At 41.4% G+C, this 22,053-nt stretch overlaps 2 protein-coding genes across 2 annotated transcripts; one reads left to right on the forward strand and one right to left on the reverse strand.

Moving 5' to 3' along the window:
* slc30a9 (solute carrier family 30 member 9) lies at positions 1-12,864 on the forward strand. Its single transcript, XM_005722841.1, has 18 exons — positions 1-120; positions 456-608; positions 708-905; positions 1,096-1,143; positions 1,249-1,348; positions 1,569-1,661; positions 1,803-1,885; positions 2,912-2,970; positions 4,844-4,911; positions 5,578-5,736; positions 6,460-6,595; positions 6,674-6,713; positions 6,793-6,864; positions 7,736-7,843; positions 7,936-8,101; positions 8,741-8,870; positions 9,704-9,817; positions 10,694-12,864. Exons 2-18 carry the CDS (start codon positions 497-499, stop codon positions 10,736-10,738), a joined length of 1,731 nt encoding a protein of 576 aa, XP_005722898.1. The 5' UTR covers positions 1-120; positions 456-496; the 3' UTR covers positions 10,739-12,864.
* A 3,844-nt stretch (positions 12,865-16,708) lies between these two features.
* On the reverse strand, positions 16,709-20,653 carry grxcr1a (glutaredoxin and cysteine rich domain containing 1 a). The gene is made up of 4 exons (XM_005722850.1): positions 20,161-20,653; positions 18,902-19,141; positions 18,735-18,800; positions 16,709-17,125 (listed from the first exon to the last, which is right to left on the reverse strand). Exons 1-4 carry the CDS (start codon positions 20,560-20,562, stop codon positions 16,946-16,948), a joined length of 888 nt encoding a protein of 295 aa, XP_005722907.1. The 5' UTR covers positions 20,563-20,653; the 3' UTR covers positions 16,709-16,945.
* Positions 20,654-22,053: the final 1,400 nt, after the last annotated feature.

The following is a 22,053-nucleotide window of genomic DNA, read 5'->3' on the forward strand; positions in this document are numbered from 1 at the left end:
TACTTCACGTCACAAGTCACGTGTATGTTTGTGAAGCTACAGTGGCGTTCACATCATCAGTTTGGCCATAGATTCGCAAAATGGACACAGATTATGCTGAATAAACCTCACCACAGAAAGGTACTGGGTTCTATGAGCACTCCATTTAAATGTACGCTCTAGTCAGGTGTTTCTAAGTGAATTAAAATGTTATACGGCACTTGTTACTACGAGGGCTCAGGGTTACTAGCTCACGGTGTTGGCTAGCAAGGTTAGCTTGTTTGGTACGTAACCGCCGGGTTATCTCTGTGAGTGCTTGCAAGCAGGTACGGGGTTTAACTGACATCCGTGTCAGTTAACGCTTGTTTGCAGCCATGCTAACGTAGTTGCTTGGTGATACTGTGTGGACGTGAGAGGCCTTAATCTGTCAGAAGTGGGTTACGTTGACGTGCGGACTGTCTGTGACTCTTGCATAGAAAGTTCCTGTGCGTCAGTACCGATTCCCGCTACAGCGAGGATGTTTCCCAGCCTGGCCGCCCACAGACCGTGGCATGTTTTCCGCAGGGTCTCATTGCAACAGAGATCGTCCCTGTCACAGCGGCCCCCGAGGTTTCCGCAGCTGTGCCACGGTGAGCAGACTTTCACGTTAAGGTCATCTGTTCATTCTCTTAAGGCTTGGTGTTTGTTTGAGAGGGCATGAAAAGGCAAGTTGTGATTGTGTTGCACAGGTTGGCAAAGCGGAGGGCTACACAGCTTATGGTTCAGCCTCCCAGACTGCCGTGTAGTTTCTCTAGGGTTGGGCAAGGTCCAGTATTACTCTACCTCTGATACCGGTAAAGATGGTCCCCCAAAACCACCATCAGGTGATGCCCCCTCTGCAGCAAAGGTTGTATCTGGTGCTGCACAGGCCACCCCAGAATCACCAGGTAAGAAACTTGAAGATTTCCATAAGCTCCATAAATTGTAGCTGTTGAGATGTGCACAGGTTTTCCTTTATAATCAAGCATATTTTTGTATTTGTTGCTTCTCGTGTCAACACAAACAGTAGGAAACAGTTAAATGATAAATGTATGATGTGAGGAATGTGCAGTTAAGATACATTATTTGTTCTAATAGGTGCAACACCTCAGGGTCTGACTAAAGCACAGACAATTCAAGTGAAAGGTAAAGGACAACATTTGTCATTCCATCACGTTAAACTCATTTAAAATAAGAATGTGGGTGTGATCGGGTAGCTTGAATTTAATTTCCCACTGTGGTCACATGCAGTTCGTGCTGTCCTGAAGAAAAGGGAATATGGAGCCAAATACACTCAGAACAACTTCATCACTGCAGTCAGAGCGATGAATGAGTTCTGCCTCAAACCAAGGTAACTCCTCGTCCTCAGTTGTTTAACATTCAATGTTTGATTTATACAACAGCACCAAATTGTAAATCATCAAAGCTAAGCTGAGTGTTTTCTGCTAACTTAGATGCTGGGAGACAAATTTCTTTTGGTTAATAAGGAAGTGTGCTGCTGTGATTAACTAATGTAGGACTGCCTTGTGCAGCATGGGTCTAACTTAAGTCTTACCCTCACGTCTTCACAGTGATTTGGAACAACTCCGGAAGATCAGAAGGCGCAGCCCCCATGATGACACAGAGGCTTTCACTGTCTTCCTGCGCTCAGACGTTGAGGCCAAGTAAGTGTTAAACACCTCTGCTTTCCATCTTAAGCACAAATACGTTACAACACCTCCCAAACTATTACTGCTTAATCCAGAGACTTCACTGATATTTTTCTCTTAACCCCTGTTAATTCAGTTATTTCTCTTTGTTATTAGAGCACTAGATGTTTGGGGAAGCCATGAAGCTCTGGCCAGAGAGAGAAACCTCAGGAAAGAGGTGGAGAGAGAGTACCAAGAGAGTAGGTTTTTATCTTTGGTCTTAATCCAAAACAGTTCAACAGGCTTTGACATTTCAAAACTTTTTGCTAATTTATAGAAAACATTGCAGTTGGAATACGTAGCCACAGTGTACTGAGTACACTCTTTTTGCTCACCATATTACTCTAAAACCTCTGACAAATGCTCACGTTGTTAGATCTAATGTACTGAAATATTCCAGTTCTTCGCACTCAAAGCCTGACACGGAAAATAAATATTTGTCGGGACACCCTAACACAATAAAGTTAACTTAACATGTTATAGATCATTTGTCATGTCAGCTGTGATATACAAACTAACTGTCTGGCCATCAGTGTTAAAGAAACTCAGAGACAAAGACAAGTTATTTCAGTGGCTTTGAAGCATATACGGACTAAATCTTAACATTTAAAAATTATACCTAGCAGTCAACCTTGAGTTAGGCAAGTGTGGAGTTAGCAGTGACAGCAGCCATGCTCACATGCACAAAAGTAACAAGCTTAAAAGCCTGACCTGAATAAAAACGCTAGATATGAATGCACCAGTGGGAAGGTTCTGACCCATCTGTGCTCCTTTGGATCAAAATGTCCTGCCAGTTATCCTTACTGTGCATGTCTGTTTCATCAACACAACAAGAATGCAGTGTAGGTCCTTTCAAAGATGAAAAATAAGTCACAAATGCGGCAGAGAGGAGAAACTGAAATCTACGCAGCAAGGTGAGGATAAAAGTAGAAAATCATCGGAAGCGCAGCTACTACTACTGTTTCCAGAAAGTCAGGCAATCCAGTGCATGTCAAAATGATTTACTCTATTCAAATGCTTCATGCATGTAAACACACACAACAGTGAAGTTCTAATCCGAAGCTTGATTTTTGGTGACAAAATGTTTAACAGCAGCCATGAAATAGCAGGTGGAAACATGTATTAATGATGACATTGTTGTTTTTTTATTTATGTGAAATGATTCTGTCGTTTGTTGGTCTGTGAACTAATCAGCTTTGTTTTGCCCTTTTTTTCTTTATTTTAAGATATTTTTCGGAATCAGCGCTTGTTGCAAGAATATAAAGACTTTTGGGGAAACACTAAGGTGAGCTCTTTGCTTCTATTGCTGTAATTGTTTAGGGGTTAGAGCAGATCATCTACTAAATGAAAGGTTGATGGTTCGATCCCTTTCTGGTCCACTCTGCAGGCCAAATATCATTGGGCAAGATGCTAATCCCAAGTTGCTCCCTTGGTGTATGAATGTTAGATATAAAGCACTTTTTTTTGTGTGTGAACGAGACAAGTTGTATAAGGTCCTGTGAATGCTCAGGTAGAGTAGAAAAGCGCTATATAAGAACCAGTTCATTTACTATTTACATAATATTACCAGCTGTCCATAGCATGATAAGTAATGTTAACCTACCCACGTCCAAGTTCTTTGGATAAAATAGTATCAGTTGGTGTTTACCTGATCTTTGCCCCTGTTAGAGAGGTCACTGCATCTCTGACACATTCCTATTATCTGTTGGCATTCACACAGTCCCCCTTTTTAGTCTACGATGCTGACATTATTTCAGTGACTGCACTGTTCTCCATTTGTCTGGAGCGTCATGGTATTTTCTATACTCTACTGGTGTGTTACATCCTGACAACAACATACATACATCTTCTTATTTGCTTAGCAACCTAAACTAGGGTTTTTGGATACCTAGAGCATGTACTGCAGTGCAAGTTCAGCATACATAGGATAGCTTTTCCACATTACTCAAAGGTGGTTATTAATTCTCAAAGTCAACCCGGGGTTTCCCGGGGTAGACCCATCACAAACACAGATCTGCTGATTTGTTGTCTAGTGGTGTCTTTTACGAACAAAGAGTAGTTGGGTCACAGCTCCTCAGCCTTTAGTATCAAAAGGGACATTTTTGAGCACACAAAAATTTGCATGGAGCCACAAATCATATATGAGCCCAATAACGATCGTAGTAATATCATCCTCTCAAGTGGCCACGTAGCAGCGGGCCATTTATGATTATTTGGTATTTAACTGATGCTTTTCTTTTTCTGTACAGTAATACATCTTGCATTTCAGAAATGAAAGAACTAAAAAAAAAGAATATAGTTGTATATGTGCTCTACTTTGAAATTGGTCACTTTGGTTTTTACCTGTGTTTGTGCAAATTAATCTGATTTAAAGTGGGCTGCCTAAAACAGGAAGCACCCCACAAGGTTTAAAATGGTAAAAGTAAAAAGTCCAATCCAGCAGCCTTGGTAGCAAAAGATGTTGGAACCACAGGTTCAAGACAAGTTAAATACATAAGGCATGTTATAGTGAACACAACTGCTGCTGCCAAACCAGTGTGTTTGTATGAATGTGAGCAGGTGTATCTAGATGAAGGCTGTAAATTATGACCAAAGATAATAATGATAATAACAAGAAAAACTGATAATGGTAATAATCAGTAGTAGTAAGTAGGTTTTTTTGTTTGTTTTTTTTAAAGATGTTCAAGAGGTACAAACAAATTCAGATACCAAATTATGAATAAATTACTGATTTGTGTGTGAACTGTTCGTACGCAGGATTTATGCACAGATTTGTGCGTACACAGTATTTGTTTTTGAGGCTCAATCTGTGCTGCTTTGTACCCCTGTGTATCCCAACAGGACAGAATTGAAGGCCATAGGTTCCCTGCACTTAGAATGTGTTTATTAAGGGAACTGTTTAGATGGTCTCTAAAAACTATAGACCCTCTTTTTCTTTTTTATCTGCACACTGTGGGCCACTGGATCTTCTAGGAATGGTGATGGTTTCGTATCTGCTGATCTCGAGTAAAACCTGCTCAGGTTAAGTTCCAGTGGTGGTGTAGCACCTTCATATGTTAACACTGAAGTCATCTCGTTAAGCCTGTAATCCTGCTTCGTAGTACAGGTCTTATTTCCTTTTAACTGCAGAGTAATAATGTCTCTTATCTTTCATAAAGCCACGATCAGGCCAGAGGACAACATTTCTACAAGGGCCAGGGAAGGTGGTCATGGTTGCTATTTGCATGTAAGTTGTTTCACCAGTCTCCCTCATTCATGAGTGCATTTGGTCTTGTGGCCAAGTCTTTCTGCACTCAGCAGCTTTGCTGAGCTCTTGCACACACAGTGGGAGGTATTGGATTAGAGAGAGGAGCTACGGGTCTGTTCTCAGCAGGGTTACTACATACAGTATGCTGGATAAGTATCAGAAGGTGCAAAAATAATCAAACGGCAAAACAGAAATCTGCTGCGGATGAATAAAAGTGCAAAACATTCATGTGAACTCAGATGAGAAGTAACTTGTAAAGACTCCCCGAGAAATGCACACATTTCTATTAGGAATTGCATGGAAACTGCATGCATCATGTGCAGTCCTGTGGCTTATTAAGTTAAGGTGATTGTGTTAGAGAACATGTGCAGTCACATGTAGCAAAATCAGTATGAAATAGGAGAGTGGTGAGAGGCTCACTGGACTGCATAGTGCACATGACAGTGATTGAGAGGCATTAGAATAGGAATTGGAACAATTTACACACAATGTTGGATTAAAACAGTTTTTAAGAAATGGGTTTCAGTGCAGGCAACCTGATAAATCTATAAACCAATTTAATCAGAACTGTTGTTGAGCTTGAAATGTGAGACCTTACATCTGTGTGCCCGGTGAGCTCTTCACTTATTTATGTTCTGTTCTCAGAAATGGGCTGAATTTCTTTTTCAAGCTCCTGGCTTGGGTCTACACTGGATCAGCTAGCATGTTCTCTGAAGCCATCCACTCTTTGGCCGACACGTGCAACCAGGCTCTGCTCGCTCTGGGAATCAGCCAGTCTGTCCGCAACCCAGATGCCGTGCACCCGTAAGTGTTACACCTTCCTGTACTAATTAAAAGAAGAGGTTCAGTGCTCGCCAGAAAAGGAATAAAAGCAGTAATGTGTCAAAGTCAGTTGCAGCATATTGTCAGCACCCAAATATTACATTTTCTTGCACATTACTAACATTGGCACTACAGAAGTATAGAAATGTAGAAACATTAGATACGTTGATGTGGATACTTGCTAATAAATAATTCATAGAAGGGAGAAAGGATTTGGAAAAGACACCCACACCATTTTTTAAAATTTTTGGAGATGAGGATGCACATAGTGAGTATAAGTAAGCCATTTTCTCCAGGTAGGTCTTTTGAACTTTCTTATGTAAATTTATAATTTTACTTTCAGTGGTCAAAAACATTTAAAAGGTTTTGTGTCCTTATGCAAAATCAATCTACAAGGCTTTTTTCCCACCTTCTAAGTTATCCGTTTTCTATCTATTTGTGAAGTTTCATGACATTGCAACTAATTATGAAGACGGTAAGAAAAAAAAAGAGTTTTTTGCTATGATGGTGAGTAGATGTGCCCACAAAACGTCTTCTGTGGGTACCTCAGTGTCGCTCGGTGTGCCTGCTTCAGCTCATGATTGACTCTGAGGCTGCGGCGGGTGTCACATCTCTGTTATTGCTCTACATAAAAAATGGTGGAGTAAATGTTGGCTGTAATTGAGCGCCATTGCTCTGTATTTGCTTTTTTGTTCTGATATTTAGATATGGCTTTTCCAACATGCGCTACATTGCCTCCCTCATCAGTGGGGTGGGCATTTTTATGATGGGAGCAGGCCTCTCTTGGTACCACGGCGTCATGGGATTGCTGCACCCGGAACCCATCGAGTCTTTGTTATGGGTGAGTGTCTGTGTTGACTCAAATTATTCAACACAAATTTAAAAAACATTTCCCGACATATTTTTTCCTTCATTGCAGGCTTACTGTATTTTGGCGGGCTCTCTGGTGTCTGAAGGAGGTAAGTTATAGTAATGAACCAACAGATCAGATCAGATATTGCTCTGCAGCTTGTTCTCAGACATCTGTTTCTTTCTCAGCCACATTACTGGTTGCCATCAATGAGATAAAGAGGAGCGCCCGCCAGCAAGGATTGTCTTTTTATGAATATGGTACGTACAGATCAGTTCATATCTGTCTTTACACCTGGCGCTACAATTTATTCCAGGTCAATGTGGCAAATATGTGCTCATTTTGTTTGGGACTACAATGTCCCAACTGCAAAAACGAAAGCATCTTATCTCAACATGAATAACTGAGCAAAAATATTCTTTGGATGAGATTATGCAGGTTAACTTGTCTTTGTGTGAATATAATCCAATGAAATTCTCGAATGAGATTAAATAAGTGCAAACTGAGTTACACATATTACAGTTATTGTAATATGTGTTGAGAAAAGTGCTCTGTATATAAATATTAGGATTAAAATGCTGTCCCACAGTTTCTGTTACATTAGCCCACGGTTCATAATTGCCTTTAGCATTCTTGTTTGAAAGGGTGAAAGTGTTAAAGAAAAGATCAAATGATATCAATATATTAGCAGTTTATGACTATTTGTGGACAACATGGCAGTAATTTACATGATGATCATCTGTACTTGTCAGTGAATTATCTCCTTTCCTTTCATAGTGGATGCTAAAGTGTATCCTGGGCTAAAAGCATTAAAACAGCTGCTATTATGGCTGCCTCTTAGAGATTTCCATGTTAGGAACTGCTATTTGACAACACGCATGTTTTTGTGTTGGTAAGTAGCCACATGTATGATTGTGCCTTTTAACTTAAAGAAATATGGATGGAAATAACTCGAGATTTTGTTGCGATTACACTTACAGCAGGATGAGGTGTAAAATGAAAATAGTGTGTTTTGTCTTGCTGTGTGTAGACGGCATCACGGAGGCAGAATTCATTTGCATATTGCAAAATAAAGTCAGAAATCTGAAAATTCAGCTATAAATAAGCTCTCGTATTATTTCATGTGTGCAGTGATGCAGAGCCGAGACCCCAGCACCAATGTGGTGCTGCTGGAGGATGCTGCTGCTGTACTGGGAGTTATCCTGGCTGCTGGTTGCATGGGGCTCACCTCACTTACAGGTAAATACATGAGTTGTCATGTCTCGGTTTTATAATGTTTCTGATCTTTTGGACTGGAGTCATTAACCTGAATGTTTACTCGCTGACCCCAGGTAACCCGGCCTATGATAGTTTGGGCTCTCTTGGCGTTGGCACATTGCTGGGCACAGTCTCCGCCTTCCTCATCTACACTAACACAGAGGCCCTGCTGGGACGCTCCATACAGCCTGAGCGCGTGCAGAAGCTCACAGAGTTTCTGGAGAACGATCCTGCTGTAAGGTCAGCAAACGCACACGCGAACCGCCTCGACTGCAAAACATGAACTCGGTCTCGATTAACTCAGAATCTGGATGATTCGTTTTGATGAATTGAATCCTCCCACAAACAAGTGGTCAAGATTGAATCAACATGCAGTGAACAGCAGTTCAAATTAAAAATGACCCTTTAGAAGGAAGGAAGGAAGGAAGGAAGGAAGGAAGGAAGGAAGGAAGGAAGGAAGGAAGGAAGGAAGAAAGAAAGAAAGGAAGAAAGGAAGAAAGAAAGGAAGAAAGGAAGAAAGAAAGAAAGAAAGAAAGAAAGAGAGTACTTTATTTGTCCCCGTGGGGAAAATCCCTCTCTGCATTTAACCCATTCACCCAGTGAAGCAGTGGGCAGCCACTGGGCGCCCGGGGAGCAGTGTGTAAGGACGGTACCTTGCTCAGGGGTACCTCAGGGTAGCTGTTCAGGGGAATCAAACCCCCGACCTTCCGATCATGGGGCCACCACTCTACCTACTGAGCTATCCCTGCCCAGTTTCACTGGTTTCTTTTATTTGTTGCATTTGCATTTGGATCGTTTTGTGTTGTAGCAGATTCCCTCCACTAAGATCCGTAGTTTTTCTGTTTCTTCCATTGAGATGTTTTATTGTGTTGTTGGCAGGGCCATCCATGACGTGAAGGCCACTGATATGGGACTGAGTAAAGTGCGCTTCAAGGCTGAAGTTGACTTCGATGGCCGCGTGGTGACACGGTCTTATCTGGAAAAACAAGACATTGACCAAATCCTCAACGTAAGTTATCTTGTTTTAGTATTGATGTTTGTACTCAGAATGAGAGCCGTTTGTGGACTGGATGTTTGGCCACTGCTATTTTTAGTAGTTGCTTTAATAACTTATTAATAAAGTCAGGAACACTATGCAAATAGTTTTTTTCTGTATACAAGATTCTAATCTGTTCCCTGAAGTTATTTATCCTGTGAACACAGCTCATCGTGTTGATGAACAGTTCATGATCATTTGCATGTAGAAATCCTTACTTGTCTAAAAACGTCAGATGTACACAGCCACCTTGAGTCCTGAAATATAAAAGAACTAATCCTGTTAAATGTCACATTCTTGTGTCTTCCACACATAAATGTGTAATTATCATCTGCAGGAGTTATTGTCCTTGCAGGCCATGAGCTATGCAGTGTGTCATACAGTTCTTCAGTATGAATTCCAGTGATTACTGATCTTTTTACACAGACATCAGTTGCTTCAAGTTCTTCACATTCACTGGTGAAACAAAATCTTTGAGTTTAGTGCGGTGTGCATCTGACGTTGTTAAAGACACTTTTTTATTATTATTAATTATCGCATGGTGTTTTTGCTGTCACTGCATTCCTCAAAGTTCAGACAGTAATTGGGAGACCACACCACATTTAAATAAAATCTAAGTTTTTAAACACAAGCACCCAAGAGACAGACATCACATGGCTGAGCAGGTGGGCCATGTTTTATAGCCTTGAAGGCACAGATGAGCTGCATTAGCCAATGATCACTAATAGCAGGCTGGGACCGATGTCATGAATGTTGACCCGTATCTTTACTGACAAAACTACATGTTTGTGTTCGTGTCTCTGCAGGACATTCAGCAGGTGAAAACCCCGGAGGAGCTGGAGAACTTCATGCTGAAACACGGAGAGAACATCATCGACACCCTGGGAGCTGAGGTGGACCGGTTGGAGAAAGAGCTCAAAGTACTGAAATATACATTTCTTTGCTATTCTAGTTTGTTGTTTGTCTCATGCTGTTACAGAGTGCAGCAGGAAAAGTCATAAAATCTGGGAATGACTTTATTTTTTCCTGCATCACGAAACACTTTTGGTGCCCAAAGAGGTCATGGCCTTAGACCGGAGAAGGATCACCAGTATTGTGATGTTTAATACATTTTTTGTAAAGTTGGGTTTAATTTGCTCAAGTTTAAAATACATTTTTGTTACTTAAATGGCAAAAAGGGGAAGTTAAAGTTCCCCTAAGGCAAAAGAATCTGTTGCATGAATTGAGAAGATGCAGACCCTTTGTGTTTGTATTCGTAGTCACTCCCTCCAGATTCCTGTTTTAAGCTGGGAAACACTCAGGATGAGCTCTCATATCTCAGTCACTGAGTTCATTATAATAATGTCCTTGTTAAAATAATTGCAGCAGCTTTTCATATTTTGTAAAGAAATAAGAAATATCCCACTTGTGAATTTGACTAAGAGTGTTGTCTGGGAAATCTAACATGATCCCATCTCCCAAAAAAGATCCATTTCTGATCATCCAGCCATGGTGTCGTTCATTTAAAGCCTAACGTTGACAATGTTGCTTCTGGTAATTGCATTTACATATCAAAAACATAGATTTGGTGGCGGTTTGATAAAGAAAAATTCTACGCTTTTTTTCACTCAGACATTATTTTCAGCAAAAAACATCCTGTTAGCTTTTTGTGAAGAGGATCGCAGTGATCCAGACTTCCAACCTATCATAAGCCACAAACCTCCGTTTTCACCATAGAATGGTATTTTTAAATAAAAGTATTTGATTAAGAATTGCAAGTCAAGTTTGTGCGTAACTTTGGTTTTGTGCCTCTACAGCAACGCAACCCAGAGGTCCGTCATGTAGACTTGGAGATACTCTAACATCCCGAAATGCCATGAAGAAAAAGCTGGAAGGACGGCCACGCCTGCCTCTGCCTCTCCTTCTGACTACAAAACAAACACGGACAACAAACCCGCACAACTTCTCAAGTCTTACTGTAGAATAGTCCAGAAGGATGAGCACAGACAGTGTTCGAGCAGCTATGCCCGAACTTCAGTCTGGGACACTGTGAGGTCACCCTGCCAGAGATCCGCTTTCACATTCCAGTGCGAGTGTTTCTGGCAGAAGACTAACGGCTGTCATTAGGCTCCTTGAATTTCACTAGAAATTCGCACACAAACTACGACAGCGTAGTCCACTGGCTGGTTGCTTAGACTCACATTCCTCCATAAAAGTGTCATGATGTGGGCTCATGTCTGTGTCTAAAGCAAAACCGAGAACAGGACCAGTGTCGTTTACTAGACTTGTACCACAGTGACAGAGTTTCCTTTATTAGTGCAAAAGGAAACCAAAGAGCTACAATTTCAACCCAGACTTATTTAATGACCAGACAATGTTAGAGGGTTTTTCTTTCTGTTTCCTTTTAACTGAAGACGGCGCGATGCCGCAGCTTCTCTAACGAAGACAGAATTTGTGATGAATAGATTTTTATTGCGATCATAGAAAGTCAAATGGTATTATTGAGATATTTAATAGGTAGAGCAAATATAGTAGGACTTGATGTTATGAATACAAGTTGTCTAACCTGGATTTGCAGAGTTTCTGCCAGAAAAGTTGACAGGCCTGACCAGCAGTGCTCGATAAGTCAGGGTTTAAAGTTTCATCACTTTTTTTACATTAGATTGGCTTTACATGATTCACAGTTCAAAATAAGCCAGACTGTATCCTACACTGGGCCTTGGTGCAGGCCCTCATTGCATCCTCAGTCTCATCCTGGTTACCTTTAAGCTAACAGTCTTTTGATTGGCTGCCCTTCAGCAGATGGCTTAAACATGTGGGCGGGGCTTCTCTGCTCACAGAGCTGTGTTCCTGCTATGGCCATTTTGGGAATACTGGCTCGCTATGTCATCATACATAGCAAAACAAAAAAGAAAGCTTCTGGCACACAGGGGTTACTAGTACATATGCCGAGCTCATTCTTTGAAAGCTTTGCCATGTTTAATATGATCCTCCACCATATATATAGGACAGAATGACAAGCATAGGAGCCTTTGTGACACTGAGGAACTGTGAACAGCTAGCACTACTTTTTCTCTCCAAACACAAGCAAGCAAACGGTCTGTATCAGCAGGAGAGCCCCAGATCAAGATGAAACGCTCACATAATCAAATATCAGCTGAACAACATTGTATTAAGGCGTAACGTTTGTCCTGGTCTTTTTACTTTTTGTTTTTACTTCTTGATTCTGCTAACTCGTTCAAACAGCTGTTTTATATGTATAAAGCAGCTGGCAGAGCTGGTAGCCTAATAAGATACAGTAGCTAACCTAACAGTTGGCGCTGTTGCCTTTAAGAAAAATCTGAAATACTTGGTCTGGACCACTGGGCTTGAATACAGTGTTGGAAACCCTGCACTGTATTATTGTTTTCATTTAATGGGTTATAATCTTAAACGAGCTCTGATGACGACATCCTTCCAAGCCAATAATAGGCACTGACTTTACATCTCTAAACGCTGTTCTTAGGGTTAGAAATGCTGTCTTGTCACGTGACTGATTGTATTGTTCCAAAGATAAAATGCAGAAGGAGTGGAAACGTCCTTGCCTCTTGCCCACCATGTATAAATAAGAGATCTTTAATGAAGACACGTGGACCAGCTACCTTTTATTTCTTTTCTTTTTTCTTGAAGTCCACCAACAGCTGAAAACTTACAGGCATCGTCACCCTGTGGAGCATGTGGCAAAAAATGAAAAGTTGTGAAGTTACTCCTTCATGATGTATCTGCTAATGTTCTGTATAAACCGGACTGTGACGGTGTTTGTGCTTGTCATTCTTTGTTGCCGCTGACACATGATCGTCGTGCTGTCATGCTTCAGGAGTCATTTCGCCTCGGTTGGGAAGGCAGATCTGTGTTTTTGAAGGGGATTGTGAACTGTTTCTTCTTGGGTCATAACGATGACGCTACTGTTGAAGGACATGAATATGAGATAATTTATTAAATTATTTTTGGTTTCCTTTTGTGTCGTTTGTTTGAATTCTCTTTTGTTTTGAATGCTGTGCCAATATTCATGGTGTTGCTTGTAGAAGCTCCACACTTTCTTTCTCCACACTTACACACACACACACACACACACACACACACACACACACACGGAAAAAACCTAAATAACTTTGTAGGTCTTGGAAAAGGCACCACCAGATATGTTTATCTGTCTTTTTAAAAACGTAGAATTTAAAGCATTGTTTTTCCCCGAACTGGATTCCTGTTTAAAGCTCAGATGGATGACTGGAATGTAAACCCAAGTCCATTAGATGGTGCAGTTGTGGGGATGAGAGAGGGGGGCACTAGCCTGTTCGCTGACGTCAATAAAAACAGTCATTTCCAACCAGTCTGCGCATTGACCGACCGTTCAAAACATTACGCACAGCATCGCGGCCGGACCACGCTAGACTGCTCGACTGAAATAATTTTTCGCCGAGCCTGGAGGGCGGACGATCTCCATTTGCAGGTTTTTCACCGTTAAATGTTGTCTTAAATTTTTGGGGTGTTGCGCGCATATCGGTGTCATGTCTCGTCATACCATTCCCAAGTCAGTTGTGCCACTGCCCATCCTGTTTCCTTCCATGTCTCCCCTCAAACAGAGAGAATCGCTTGTGCATGTGTAGCTAGAGAGAGAAAAATAGATCCTCGGGCTGAATCGGCTCATTTTTTTTAAAAGGGAAGAGAAACCTGCGTCGAGGAGCGTCTTTCTTGTCTGGAGATCAGCACATAGATCTTCAGCCCTCTCGCAGCCTCCTGCACGCCACATCGCCGCTTTCAGTCATTTACAGACAGATCTTGTCGGCGCCTTTTTTTTTAAAACAAAAAGGAAAAGAAAAAATGTAGCTGCTTTATGTTATTATTTTCGATGTATCCTGTTTTCCCCCCTCGCCTCCATCAACCCACAGATGGGGGCGCAGTTAACCTGCACAGTTGGGGTCTCAGATTTTCATGAAGCCTCTCCTCCATCACCACAAGCCTGTGGTTACAAAACCCCGAAACCCATTACTCTTCAGCGCGGGGTTGAATTCAACAAACGTAGCGTTGTAATCATCTCTCATCACTCCTGCAGAAAATCTCAACACTGTGTATTTGCTTTTACGCGGGCCCACTGTGTGTGCGTAAATGTGTGTTTTTTCTTTCTGACGTCCCCCCCCAAATGATCGATTTGGTTGCTGTTTCAATCACAGGTGAGGAGCATCTAGAATAATCCAGGTCGCGTATGATGGCACGAAAAGTCTTCATGGCGGATGAGCATCATCATCATCATCACCCTGCTCTACGCTTTTAGCCTCTTTACAGTGCTGCCTTGTCTAATCATGTTCAAGCAGCATTGTACAGGGCTATGACAGCATAGAGAGCTGTGCGGCTCGGCCACTGCGTTTCCCTGACCCCGTGGATGGCAGCCAACTAATGACATCATCCGTTTAAAAACACAAACTGCGAGGACTGCATGTGATCTGCCACTGAGCTGTGTCTTTTAGGTTCATGCTAATTTAGTTAAAGGCGTACATGCACTGCATTACGTCGGACTGTTAAAACGTGTGCACATCAAGAGCTCATTGGGTTGAATTATCCAGATTTCTTTGTTAGTACCATCTGATTGTGCTGCTTCTGCATGAACCCAAGTCTCTTAACATGTAGGCTCCAGTGCATCTGATTTACTGCCAAATAAACCTCATGCTCACAGCCAAATATATCAGGTTTTTAATATATATATATATAAACAGCAGGGTCTGTTCTCTAAACAACTTGAGGGTTTTGTAGATTTATCAGCACTGCACAAAAATGTAGTTAAAATGCTTTCATTGAATATGGGTGAGGTTTATGTCTACTTACATTTTGCCTGCCTAGTTTTACTGATATCATGACGGTGCCTGTGTGGAGCCAGTTCTGCTGTGGCGCCTTTTGAAAACCAGTCTATATTCTGAAAGATTTGAGAACCTTAAATTATGTGAGGAAAATTGCAGTAGTTACCATGGGCAGAAAATTATGGTAACCAGAACCAGCTTATCTATAATTTCTTGCCCCTCCCATAGCCTCCGACTTCAACAGTCTCTAACCCAGCAATCATGGGAAGGAAGCTTTTTTGGCACTGGGTGCTCTTTTCGTAAAAGGAAACGCCTGGAACTGGTTCTACATTGGCATCTACACTGAACTGATGCAAAATGATTATCTCATAAAATTCTGTTTTAATGTATGTAATATGGAATATAACACAAAAAAGATCACAGATCCCAAATTTCCAGCTATTTTTCATCAGTAAATATACAGAAACACCTTCAGATGGGCTATAAAAGTGCCCTCTTTAAACATTGATATTGATTTTTCCACTAATCATCTACTTAGCTCTGTGACTAGAATAGTAAAACCATGAGAAGCACAAACCCTGTTGCTACATAAGCTATTGTTTGTGATGGATCACCAGAGCTTTAAATAATGAGGTCAGCATATGTAAAGGATCCACACAGAAATTCAAACTGCTCCAACCTTTTGTTTGTCATGGGCAGCTGATAAAATAAAGGTGGTTTAACATAAGGTTGAAGTGAAGCAGGAATTATTTTGATTTGTACACAATAACAGAATTATTTCTTAATATATAAAAATTACTACGGTCAATATTATTGAAAAACTGACCCTTTTATTGAGCCATAGCACAAACTACAGTGTGTAATGTAATGTTAAAATCGAGGGTCAAGTCAGGTCAGTGTCAAGAACTAGAGTGAGTATCATCATCAAGAAATTCAGAGAGAACCACACAGTACAGAAGAAGCCTGGCAGAGGTGGGAAAGGAAAGACTTCAAAGACTCTGGGAATAAAACTAGTGAGAGATGTGTCTAAAGACCCCAGCGCAGCTGCCAAGATGCTGGTGTGTGACTTAGTCAAGTGGAATTGTAGTCTCAAAGAAGAGAATCGCTAGAATCCTGCACAGGGATTGACTCGCAGACCAAGAAAAACTCCATTTCTGCAGAAGAGATATCTTCAAGCCAGACTGAAGTATGCTAAGGACAACCAGAGAAAGGGTGTGCATACTGGAAGCACATCCTTTGGTCAGATGATCAGAAGAGCACTTTGGCCTTGCTATGTTTGGAGAAAGAAGGGAGACGTGTAGAACCCAAAGAACACTGTCCTCACAGTGAAACAGTGATAGGACACCGTGCTGTGGTGACACTGCATAGCATGTGGAACCAGGAATCTCATCAAGGTGGAAGGAATTATGAAGAAAGAAGGGTGTGTCAAGATTTTGTAAGATACAAACCTGAGTCTCAGTCGTCCTTTTGCTTGCCAGTATGACAATTACCCAAAATATATATATATTGTTCTTGGTAAGAAACTCCATACCTGTAACTTCAAAGTATAGTACACAGGTAAACTGTGCTTCATGTCAACATACAGACTTCATGGCTGGGGCTGGAGCATCTTCTACAGAACTCCATGTTCTTAGTCGTTTAGGTAATTCTTTATGTTCGGGGTTGCCATGAGTACAAACATCTGAAGTGCCTGAAGCATTTGCACAGTACTGTGTATGAATTTTTAATGCTAGGTTTGAACAGTACTTGCCTGTAAACAACGTTCCAGTTTGCTGCCTTCTGCTGGCTGCAAACTGAGCGCTTGACTTTCACTCCTGGTGCTGAGTGTCTGCTATCCCGGACTCTGTCTGATATGGGATTATGTAATGAGAGCATTGTTAATGAAGGGGCCTCCTCACTAATTAACTAACAAGCTTAGGCTTGCAAGAGAGGAAGCAAGTTCATGACTCCTCAGCGGACCTATTTGACTGCCTGTTTAGAGATTCGAACAAAGATCTTTGAATGAGGATTTTGCAATAACCTAAACTTGTGACCTTCAAATGATGCTTCAACATACACACACGAGCAAAACCGAAATCCATGAATTCACAGATTTTATTACAAATTCAAATCTTTGCTAACAATGGCCCTGGAGAAAGAGTCCTGCTGTATGGACTTTCACTGCCTGCGTATTATTACAGTCCCTTTGTAGGGTCCCAAGGAAAGAAGGAGTGATGTCGTTTCAGGCACTTAACACCCTCACTGGCTGCAGCTCGCACACGGCTGTAGGCCGTTCTCATTGCACGAAGTACACTTGAGGGCTTTGAAGGAATCCGTGAAGCAGTTACGAAACACAGACATCTTGCTGCCATGGCACATCGGGCACGGGATGAAGGCGTAGCCCCCGCAGGTCTGGCACGTCTGGGGATGCTGTACCCTCTAAAACGGACAGACAGGTTCATTTAAATAATTAATACAAACAGGACTGACTACCACTAAAGAACTTACCCATTAATAAAATTACACCAGGCAGGCATGACATTAAACACACTGACATCTGACATAAATAACAATATTCATTTTACTACGATGCAACATTCTGCTAGGAGATTTTGGGCCTGCACACTTGCACTAAAACCCAAGTAGCCAGCTCAACAAGAAACAGCTTTAAGTGTTCGCATGCTTCAGATACCAATGTGACTGAGCATCTGCAGAAGAAGTTTTGACTCCTACCTAATGTTAGGTCTGGTGCATGTCCTTTTTGTCTAACTTGTACAAAACCTGAGCTTTTAGCAATGACTGATGGATCAACATGAAACCAAAAGGTCTCTGAAGTCACTAATAAGTGCTTGTCAGGAGTACCTCGATCCAGGTTAAGAGCAAAACGAGACTGTGCTTTTTAGGTTGTGACTCCTAAGCTGTCAAACTCTCTTCCATTGGATGTTTCTTCTTGAAAAGCAACATATGAATACAGTTTGCTTTTTTTACCCAGCAACATGCCCCCTTGGGCCCGCGTGAGAGCACTGTGGGCAGACCCACACAGCCCAGAAGAATTTCCTTTTGGCTGTCCAAAAGAGCAGAACTACTACGGGCCCCACAAGGACTGGACTACATGGGGCCCACATGGGTTTTTCTTTGGGCAACCCATAGTGGATTTACATATAGAAAATTTATGCAGGAGCCCCAGAAAGTGTGGGTTTAGCCTGCCCCATAGTTCACCCACAGATGCCAACTCTGTGCCCACACAGGCATGTTTGCTGGGTATTTTCTCCTATGCAGGAGAGTTTTTGCCAATTTATTCCTGCTTTTAGTTTTATATTTAATGGGCTTGCGTGAGAGCTAACAACCTTCTTTTCTCAATGTGTGATAGAAGGAAAATAAGCATAATAATATTATTTTAAACACAGCTTCCTTTCCAAATTGCTCAGCTGCAGAGCTGCAGATATGAATCAAGCCATGTCAGTGGTCAGTTCTGGACAGATTTTTGCATGCATGACCTTTCGGAGCTGCATACTTTTGTTTAATACCATGCAGTGACTGTATCCATGGCTTAAATGTCATGATACTGCTTTGTATTCACTTGTTTGTGGTTTGTACTCTGAAAAAAGCCCAGTGAATGTGCTGCAGCTCAGTGTGAAGCAGTAATGGTTGGTACATGTTCAGTTTGTGCTACAAATCCATCTGCTCAGTGTTGATGTGTTTGAAAGAATCAATAACAGGACCTCCATTATTAATGGTTGCCTATTGATGTGCACGCATGTTTTACAATGCAGTTTACTTGTGTTTTATTTATGGCATTGCTAGTTAGGGAACTTTGTGCTGCTGTTTGCATCTGTTTGTGTTCACCTCAGTGGCTTTCAACCAAAGAAATCCAGTCATTCATTATAAATGTGATTACCTTAAGATTTAATATTATACGTATTCAGGCAAATCTAAAATGCAGCATTTAAATAATGTAACATCTGTGTGGGCCAAATGAAGCAGTTCACTTCACAGTCAAATCTGTTATGCACATTGTGATTTCTGAGGCACACTGAGAGGAACTAACCTCAATTTTTGTCAGAAGATCTTGCAGCTCTCCTGATTCATTCATGCCAAGTATCTTCTCAGCACCCTGCCGATTAAAAAGAGTAATCCTCCGTCTTTAATTAAGTCATTGCAGATGTATCATATATTGATCTCAGGTAATATTATGCAGGAGCGGAGAGAACTGACCCCAAGGTAGTGTCCATCAATGAACACGACTGGTAACGAAGGAGGTTCTCCCACACGTTTGCAACGCGCCTCCAGTTCCTTCCCGTACTCACTGTCCAGCGCGATGTTCTTTTCCATGAACTTCACTCTGTGGTTCTGAAAGATCTTTCTAACCAGCTCGCAGCGCTCGAACGTCGTCCTAACCACACGGAAACTCGTAGTGTAGATGACTATCCGCCCAAACTCCAGGGATAAATCCATCTACGAGGAAGCACAAATAAAGTTAAAGGATTCATAGTTTTTATTCAAACCATGTGTGGATTAAGTCATCCATCCCACTCTGAACACTCTGTATCTGTACTGTATCTCATGTAGTGGTATTTCCTGTGTTGTGTAGATATATATACATGAGTATTTAGCATACTTGGCGCCATTTTCCAAGAATCTTTCACGAAATTAACATCAGCTACACTTACCATTTTATTTGTTGCTATTAAATAAGGAAGAATAATATGAAGAGGAAACAAATGAGGCATTTTCAAGGAGTTTTAATCCCAAAATGAGTTTTTTTTACTTAATAGTGGTACATGTTTCAGAAAGCTATATATTACAGTCTTTTTACAGCCTTGAAATAAATTTACACTTCGGAGACTTGAAACTTGTCCAATATAGCAATTTTATTTTATCAGCATTAACTTTTTTGGTCAAAGTTTATTTTCATTCTCCTCTGTTGAACTTGAAATTATAAATTATATAGTTACAAAGTCTTGTACTTGTACGTGTACTTGTTGAAACCTTTCCTTTGGGCTCAGATCAGGCTGTTCTACCTTGATTCACGTTTAAACCACACTCTACGAGAAAGATAATCTCACTTAAGAGGGATAAGCAACATAATCTAGTCTGGTCACGCTGTGTCTTCACCTCATACCACTTTACAGAGAATAGTTTGGTAGAGATGACCTTCTTTCTTTCACTTTTGCATCAATATACGGGCCAGGTGTTACCTCAGAATAACAAACGGTCCAGTAATACTAGAAAGCAAAGTTCTGAGAATTCATTAATCTGATTAGTTTCTCTTGAAACAGATAATGAAATGCATCATCAATCTTTCATTGTTCTGTGACCTCGTCCTCTATTCTAAGCTTTCATCCTGGTCACACATGTTGCCCCTTCCTGTAACTAGACTTGACACCGACGGGAACTCGTGTAAAAACCGTCCGAGTAAAAATGCAACAAGTTAAATCAGTTCGATTAACCCAGGCTCGTTCACATGTACTTACACTGTTGGAATTAGGAAGATTTTCAAACAGCGTCTGACCTGCGCTGACTTTGTGCTTGACACCTCTCACAGTCCCATTTTTGCTCAGTATGTTGACCCTTTTGGTGGTGAACATCCAGTCCTTGGTGGCCCCTGCATACACGAGCAAGTCGTCGGGCTCATTCTCACTGTCCAGCTCGGAGCCCAGGTATCCAAACACGTGTCCATGTGCCTCTCCACTTGTAGAGGGGGTGCTGGCTCGTTCAGCATCAGAGCTGCTGGTGCAGTCTGAATCCAGGGAGTCTGAAGGCCCCTCATCTTTGAACATCTCCTTTAGCACCCGGCCACTGTTCCCCGAAGCCACGCGGAACCTCACCCGCTTCTGTGGCTTCTCCTGTCCCGCCGTCACCATTGTCCCCTCCATCGTAAACCCTCTGCCACATCACATGGTCCACAACACTGTAGTCCAGCTCTTTCGTACTCATGCGGAGGTGAATGTAGGCCTCAGACACACTGTTTTGTTTCCCGTGGATTACTACCACGTTTAATCCTCGCAGCTTGAACAGATCTAAAAACAACTGAGCGCCTGTAAGCTGCCTAACAGTCACACAACCTGTAAATAATACATGCATTTCTACCATGGCAACCTACCAGGCTAGTCTCAAGTAAAATGATCGTAGTCTCTGAATTATTCATTGCAATTTACACAGTTTTCAACAGCACATTGACAGAAAACCTCATATGCTTTAATCAAACAAACATTTCCCCCTCTTGAGATGAAATGACAGCTGACACTGTTTGCATCAGATAAGCCAATATTTCAACATTTATTACAGTTATCTCGTTTCTTTCTTCCCACAAGCTTGTAATGAGGGTTGTGTTCTGGTTTTATACACATGCAAAACATGTAAAGCAACTACAAGTACCCAGCAAAAAAGCCCAAACACACATTTGATTGAGTCTTTCACACCTTTTGTCCAGAGAGTGATATCTTAACTGCTGGATAAATTGATTCGGGGTTCCCAGAGGATTAATCTCTCTGACTTTTGTGATGTCCCAGCAGTTATTCTTATGCCAATATTATGTCAATTTATTTAAAAAAATAAAATGTTTTTTTAATGGGAAAAAGAGAAAAGAAGATGAAAATTCTTTCAGACTAACCTTTCGCGTGCTTAAACACACACTAAGTCATTAAACTAACACAACAGTACATTCCTTAAAAACTTTAGCAAACATTCCTAATCAGCAGATGCTGCAAGCATGTTGACATTATTAGCGGATCCTCGCAGTTGTTCTGGTTTCTCTGAACTCCTTTAACACTGAACTGTGTTAACAGTAAATCCACAATGCACTTTATTCAAGCATACCTTTTTACTTTTACTTTATATGTTTGTGTATAGTTTAAACTTAATGTTTTACAGTGGAAATGCCGAATAGACTCAGGACAAGTTGCCAAAGTTGCATATAGCAGACTAAATCAAACAGTATTCTAAAAGTAACAAATGTAAATGTGAAGATAAACCAGTGAAGTGGTGAAGGATTCAAATGCACACAGTATTTCTGCAAGTATTCACAATTTTACAGGCCAGGTTCTACTCTTATTCTGAAAAATGCGTCACTCCAGTTTCAGTAACATACTGGAGCTTTTCTGCCATCTTAAAGTGAGGTGAAGTGACACCGAGGTGGATATTCCTCGTGCACTGAGCGCCTGCAGAGAGAAGAGGAAGACCGATAAAGTGTCACGGTGACTCAATACAGCAACATGTCCTCTGAGATGTCTCGGCCAGTTTTTCTGTGTCACAGGTGATGAAGCGGGTCCCTGGAGATGTGACGCATCAGCTTGCAGCGGTGACAGCACCACTCTGTTTGAGTGCTCCAGTTTGGCCCCTCAGGTGAGAGCTACAACCACACACAC

Source organism: Pundamilia nyererei, unplaced genomic scaffold, assembly GCF_000239375.1.
Source record: "Pundamilia nyererei isolate P.nyererei 1_Seehausen unplaced genomic scaffold, PunNye1.0 scaffold00008, whole genome shotgun sequence".
In the NCBI taxonomy this organism is placed as follows: domain Eukaryota; kingdom Metazoa; phylum Chordata; class Actinopteri; order Cichliformes; family Cichlidae; genus Pundamilia; species Pundamilia nyererei.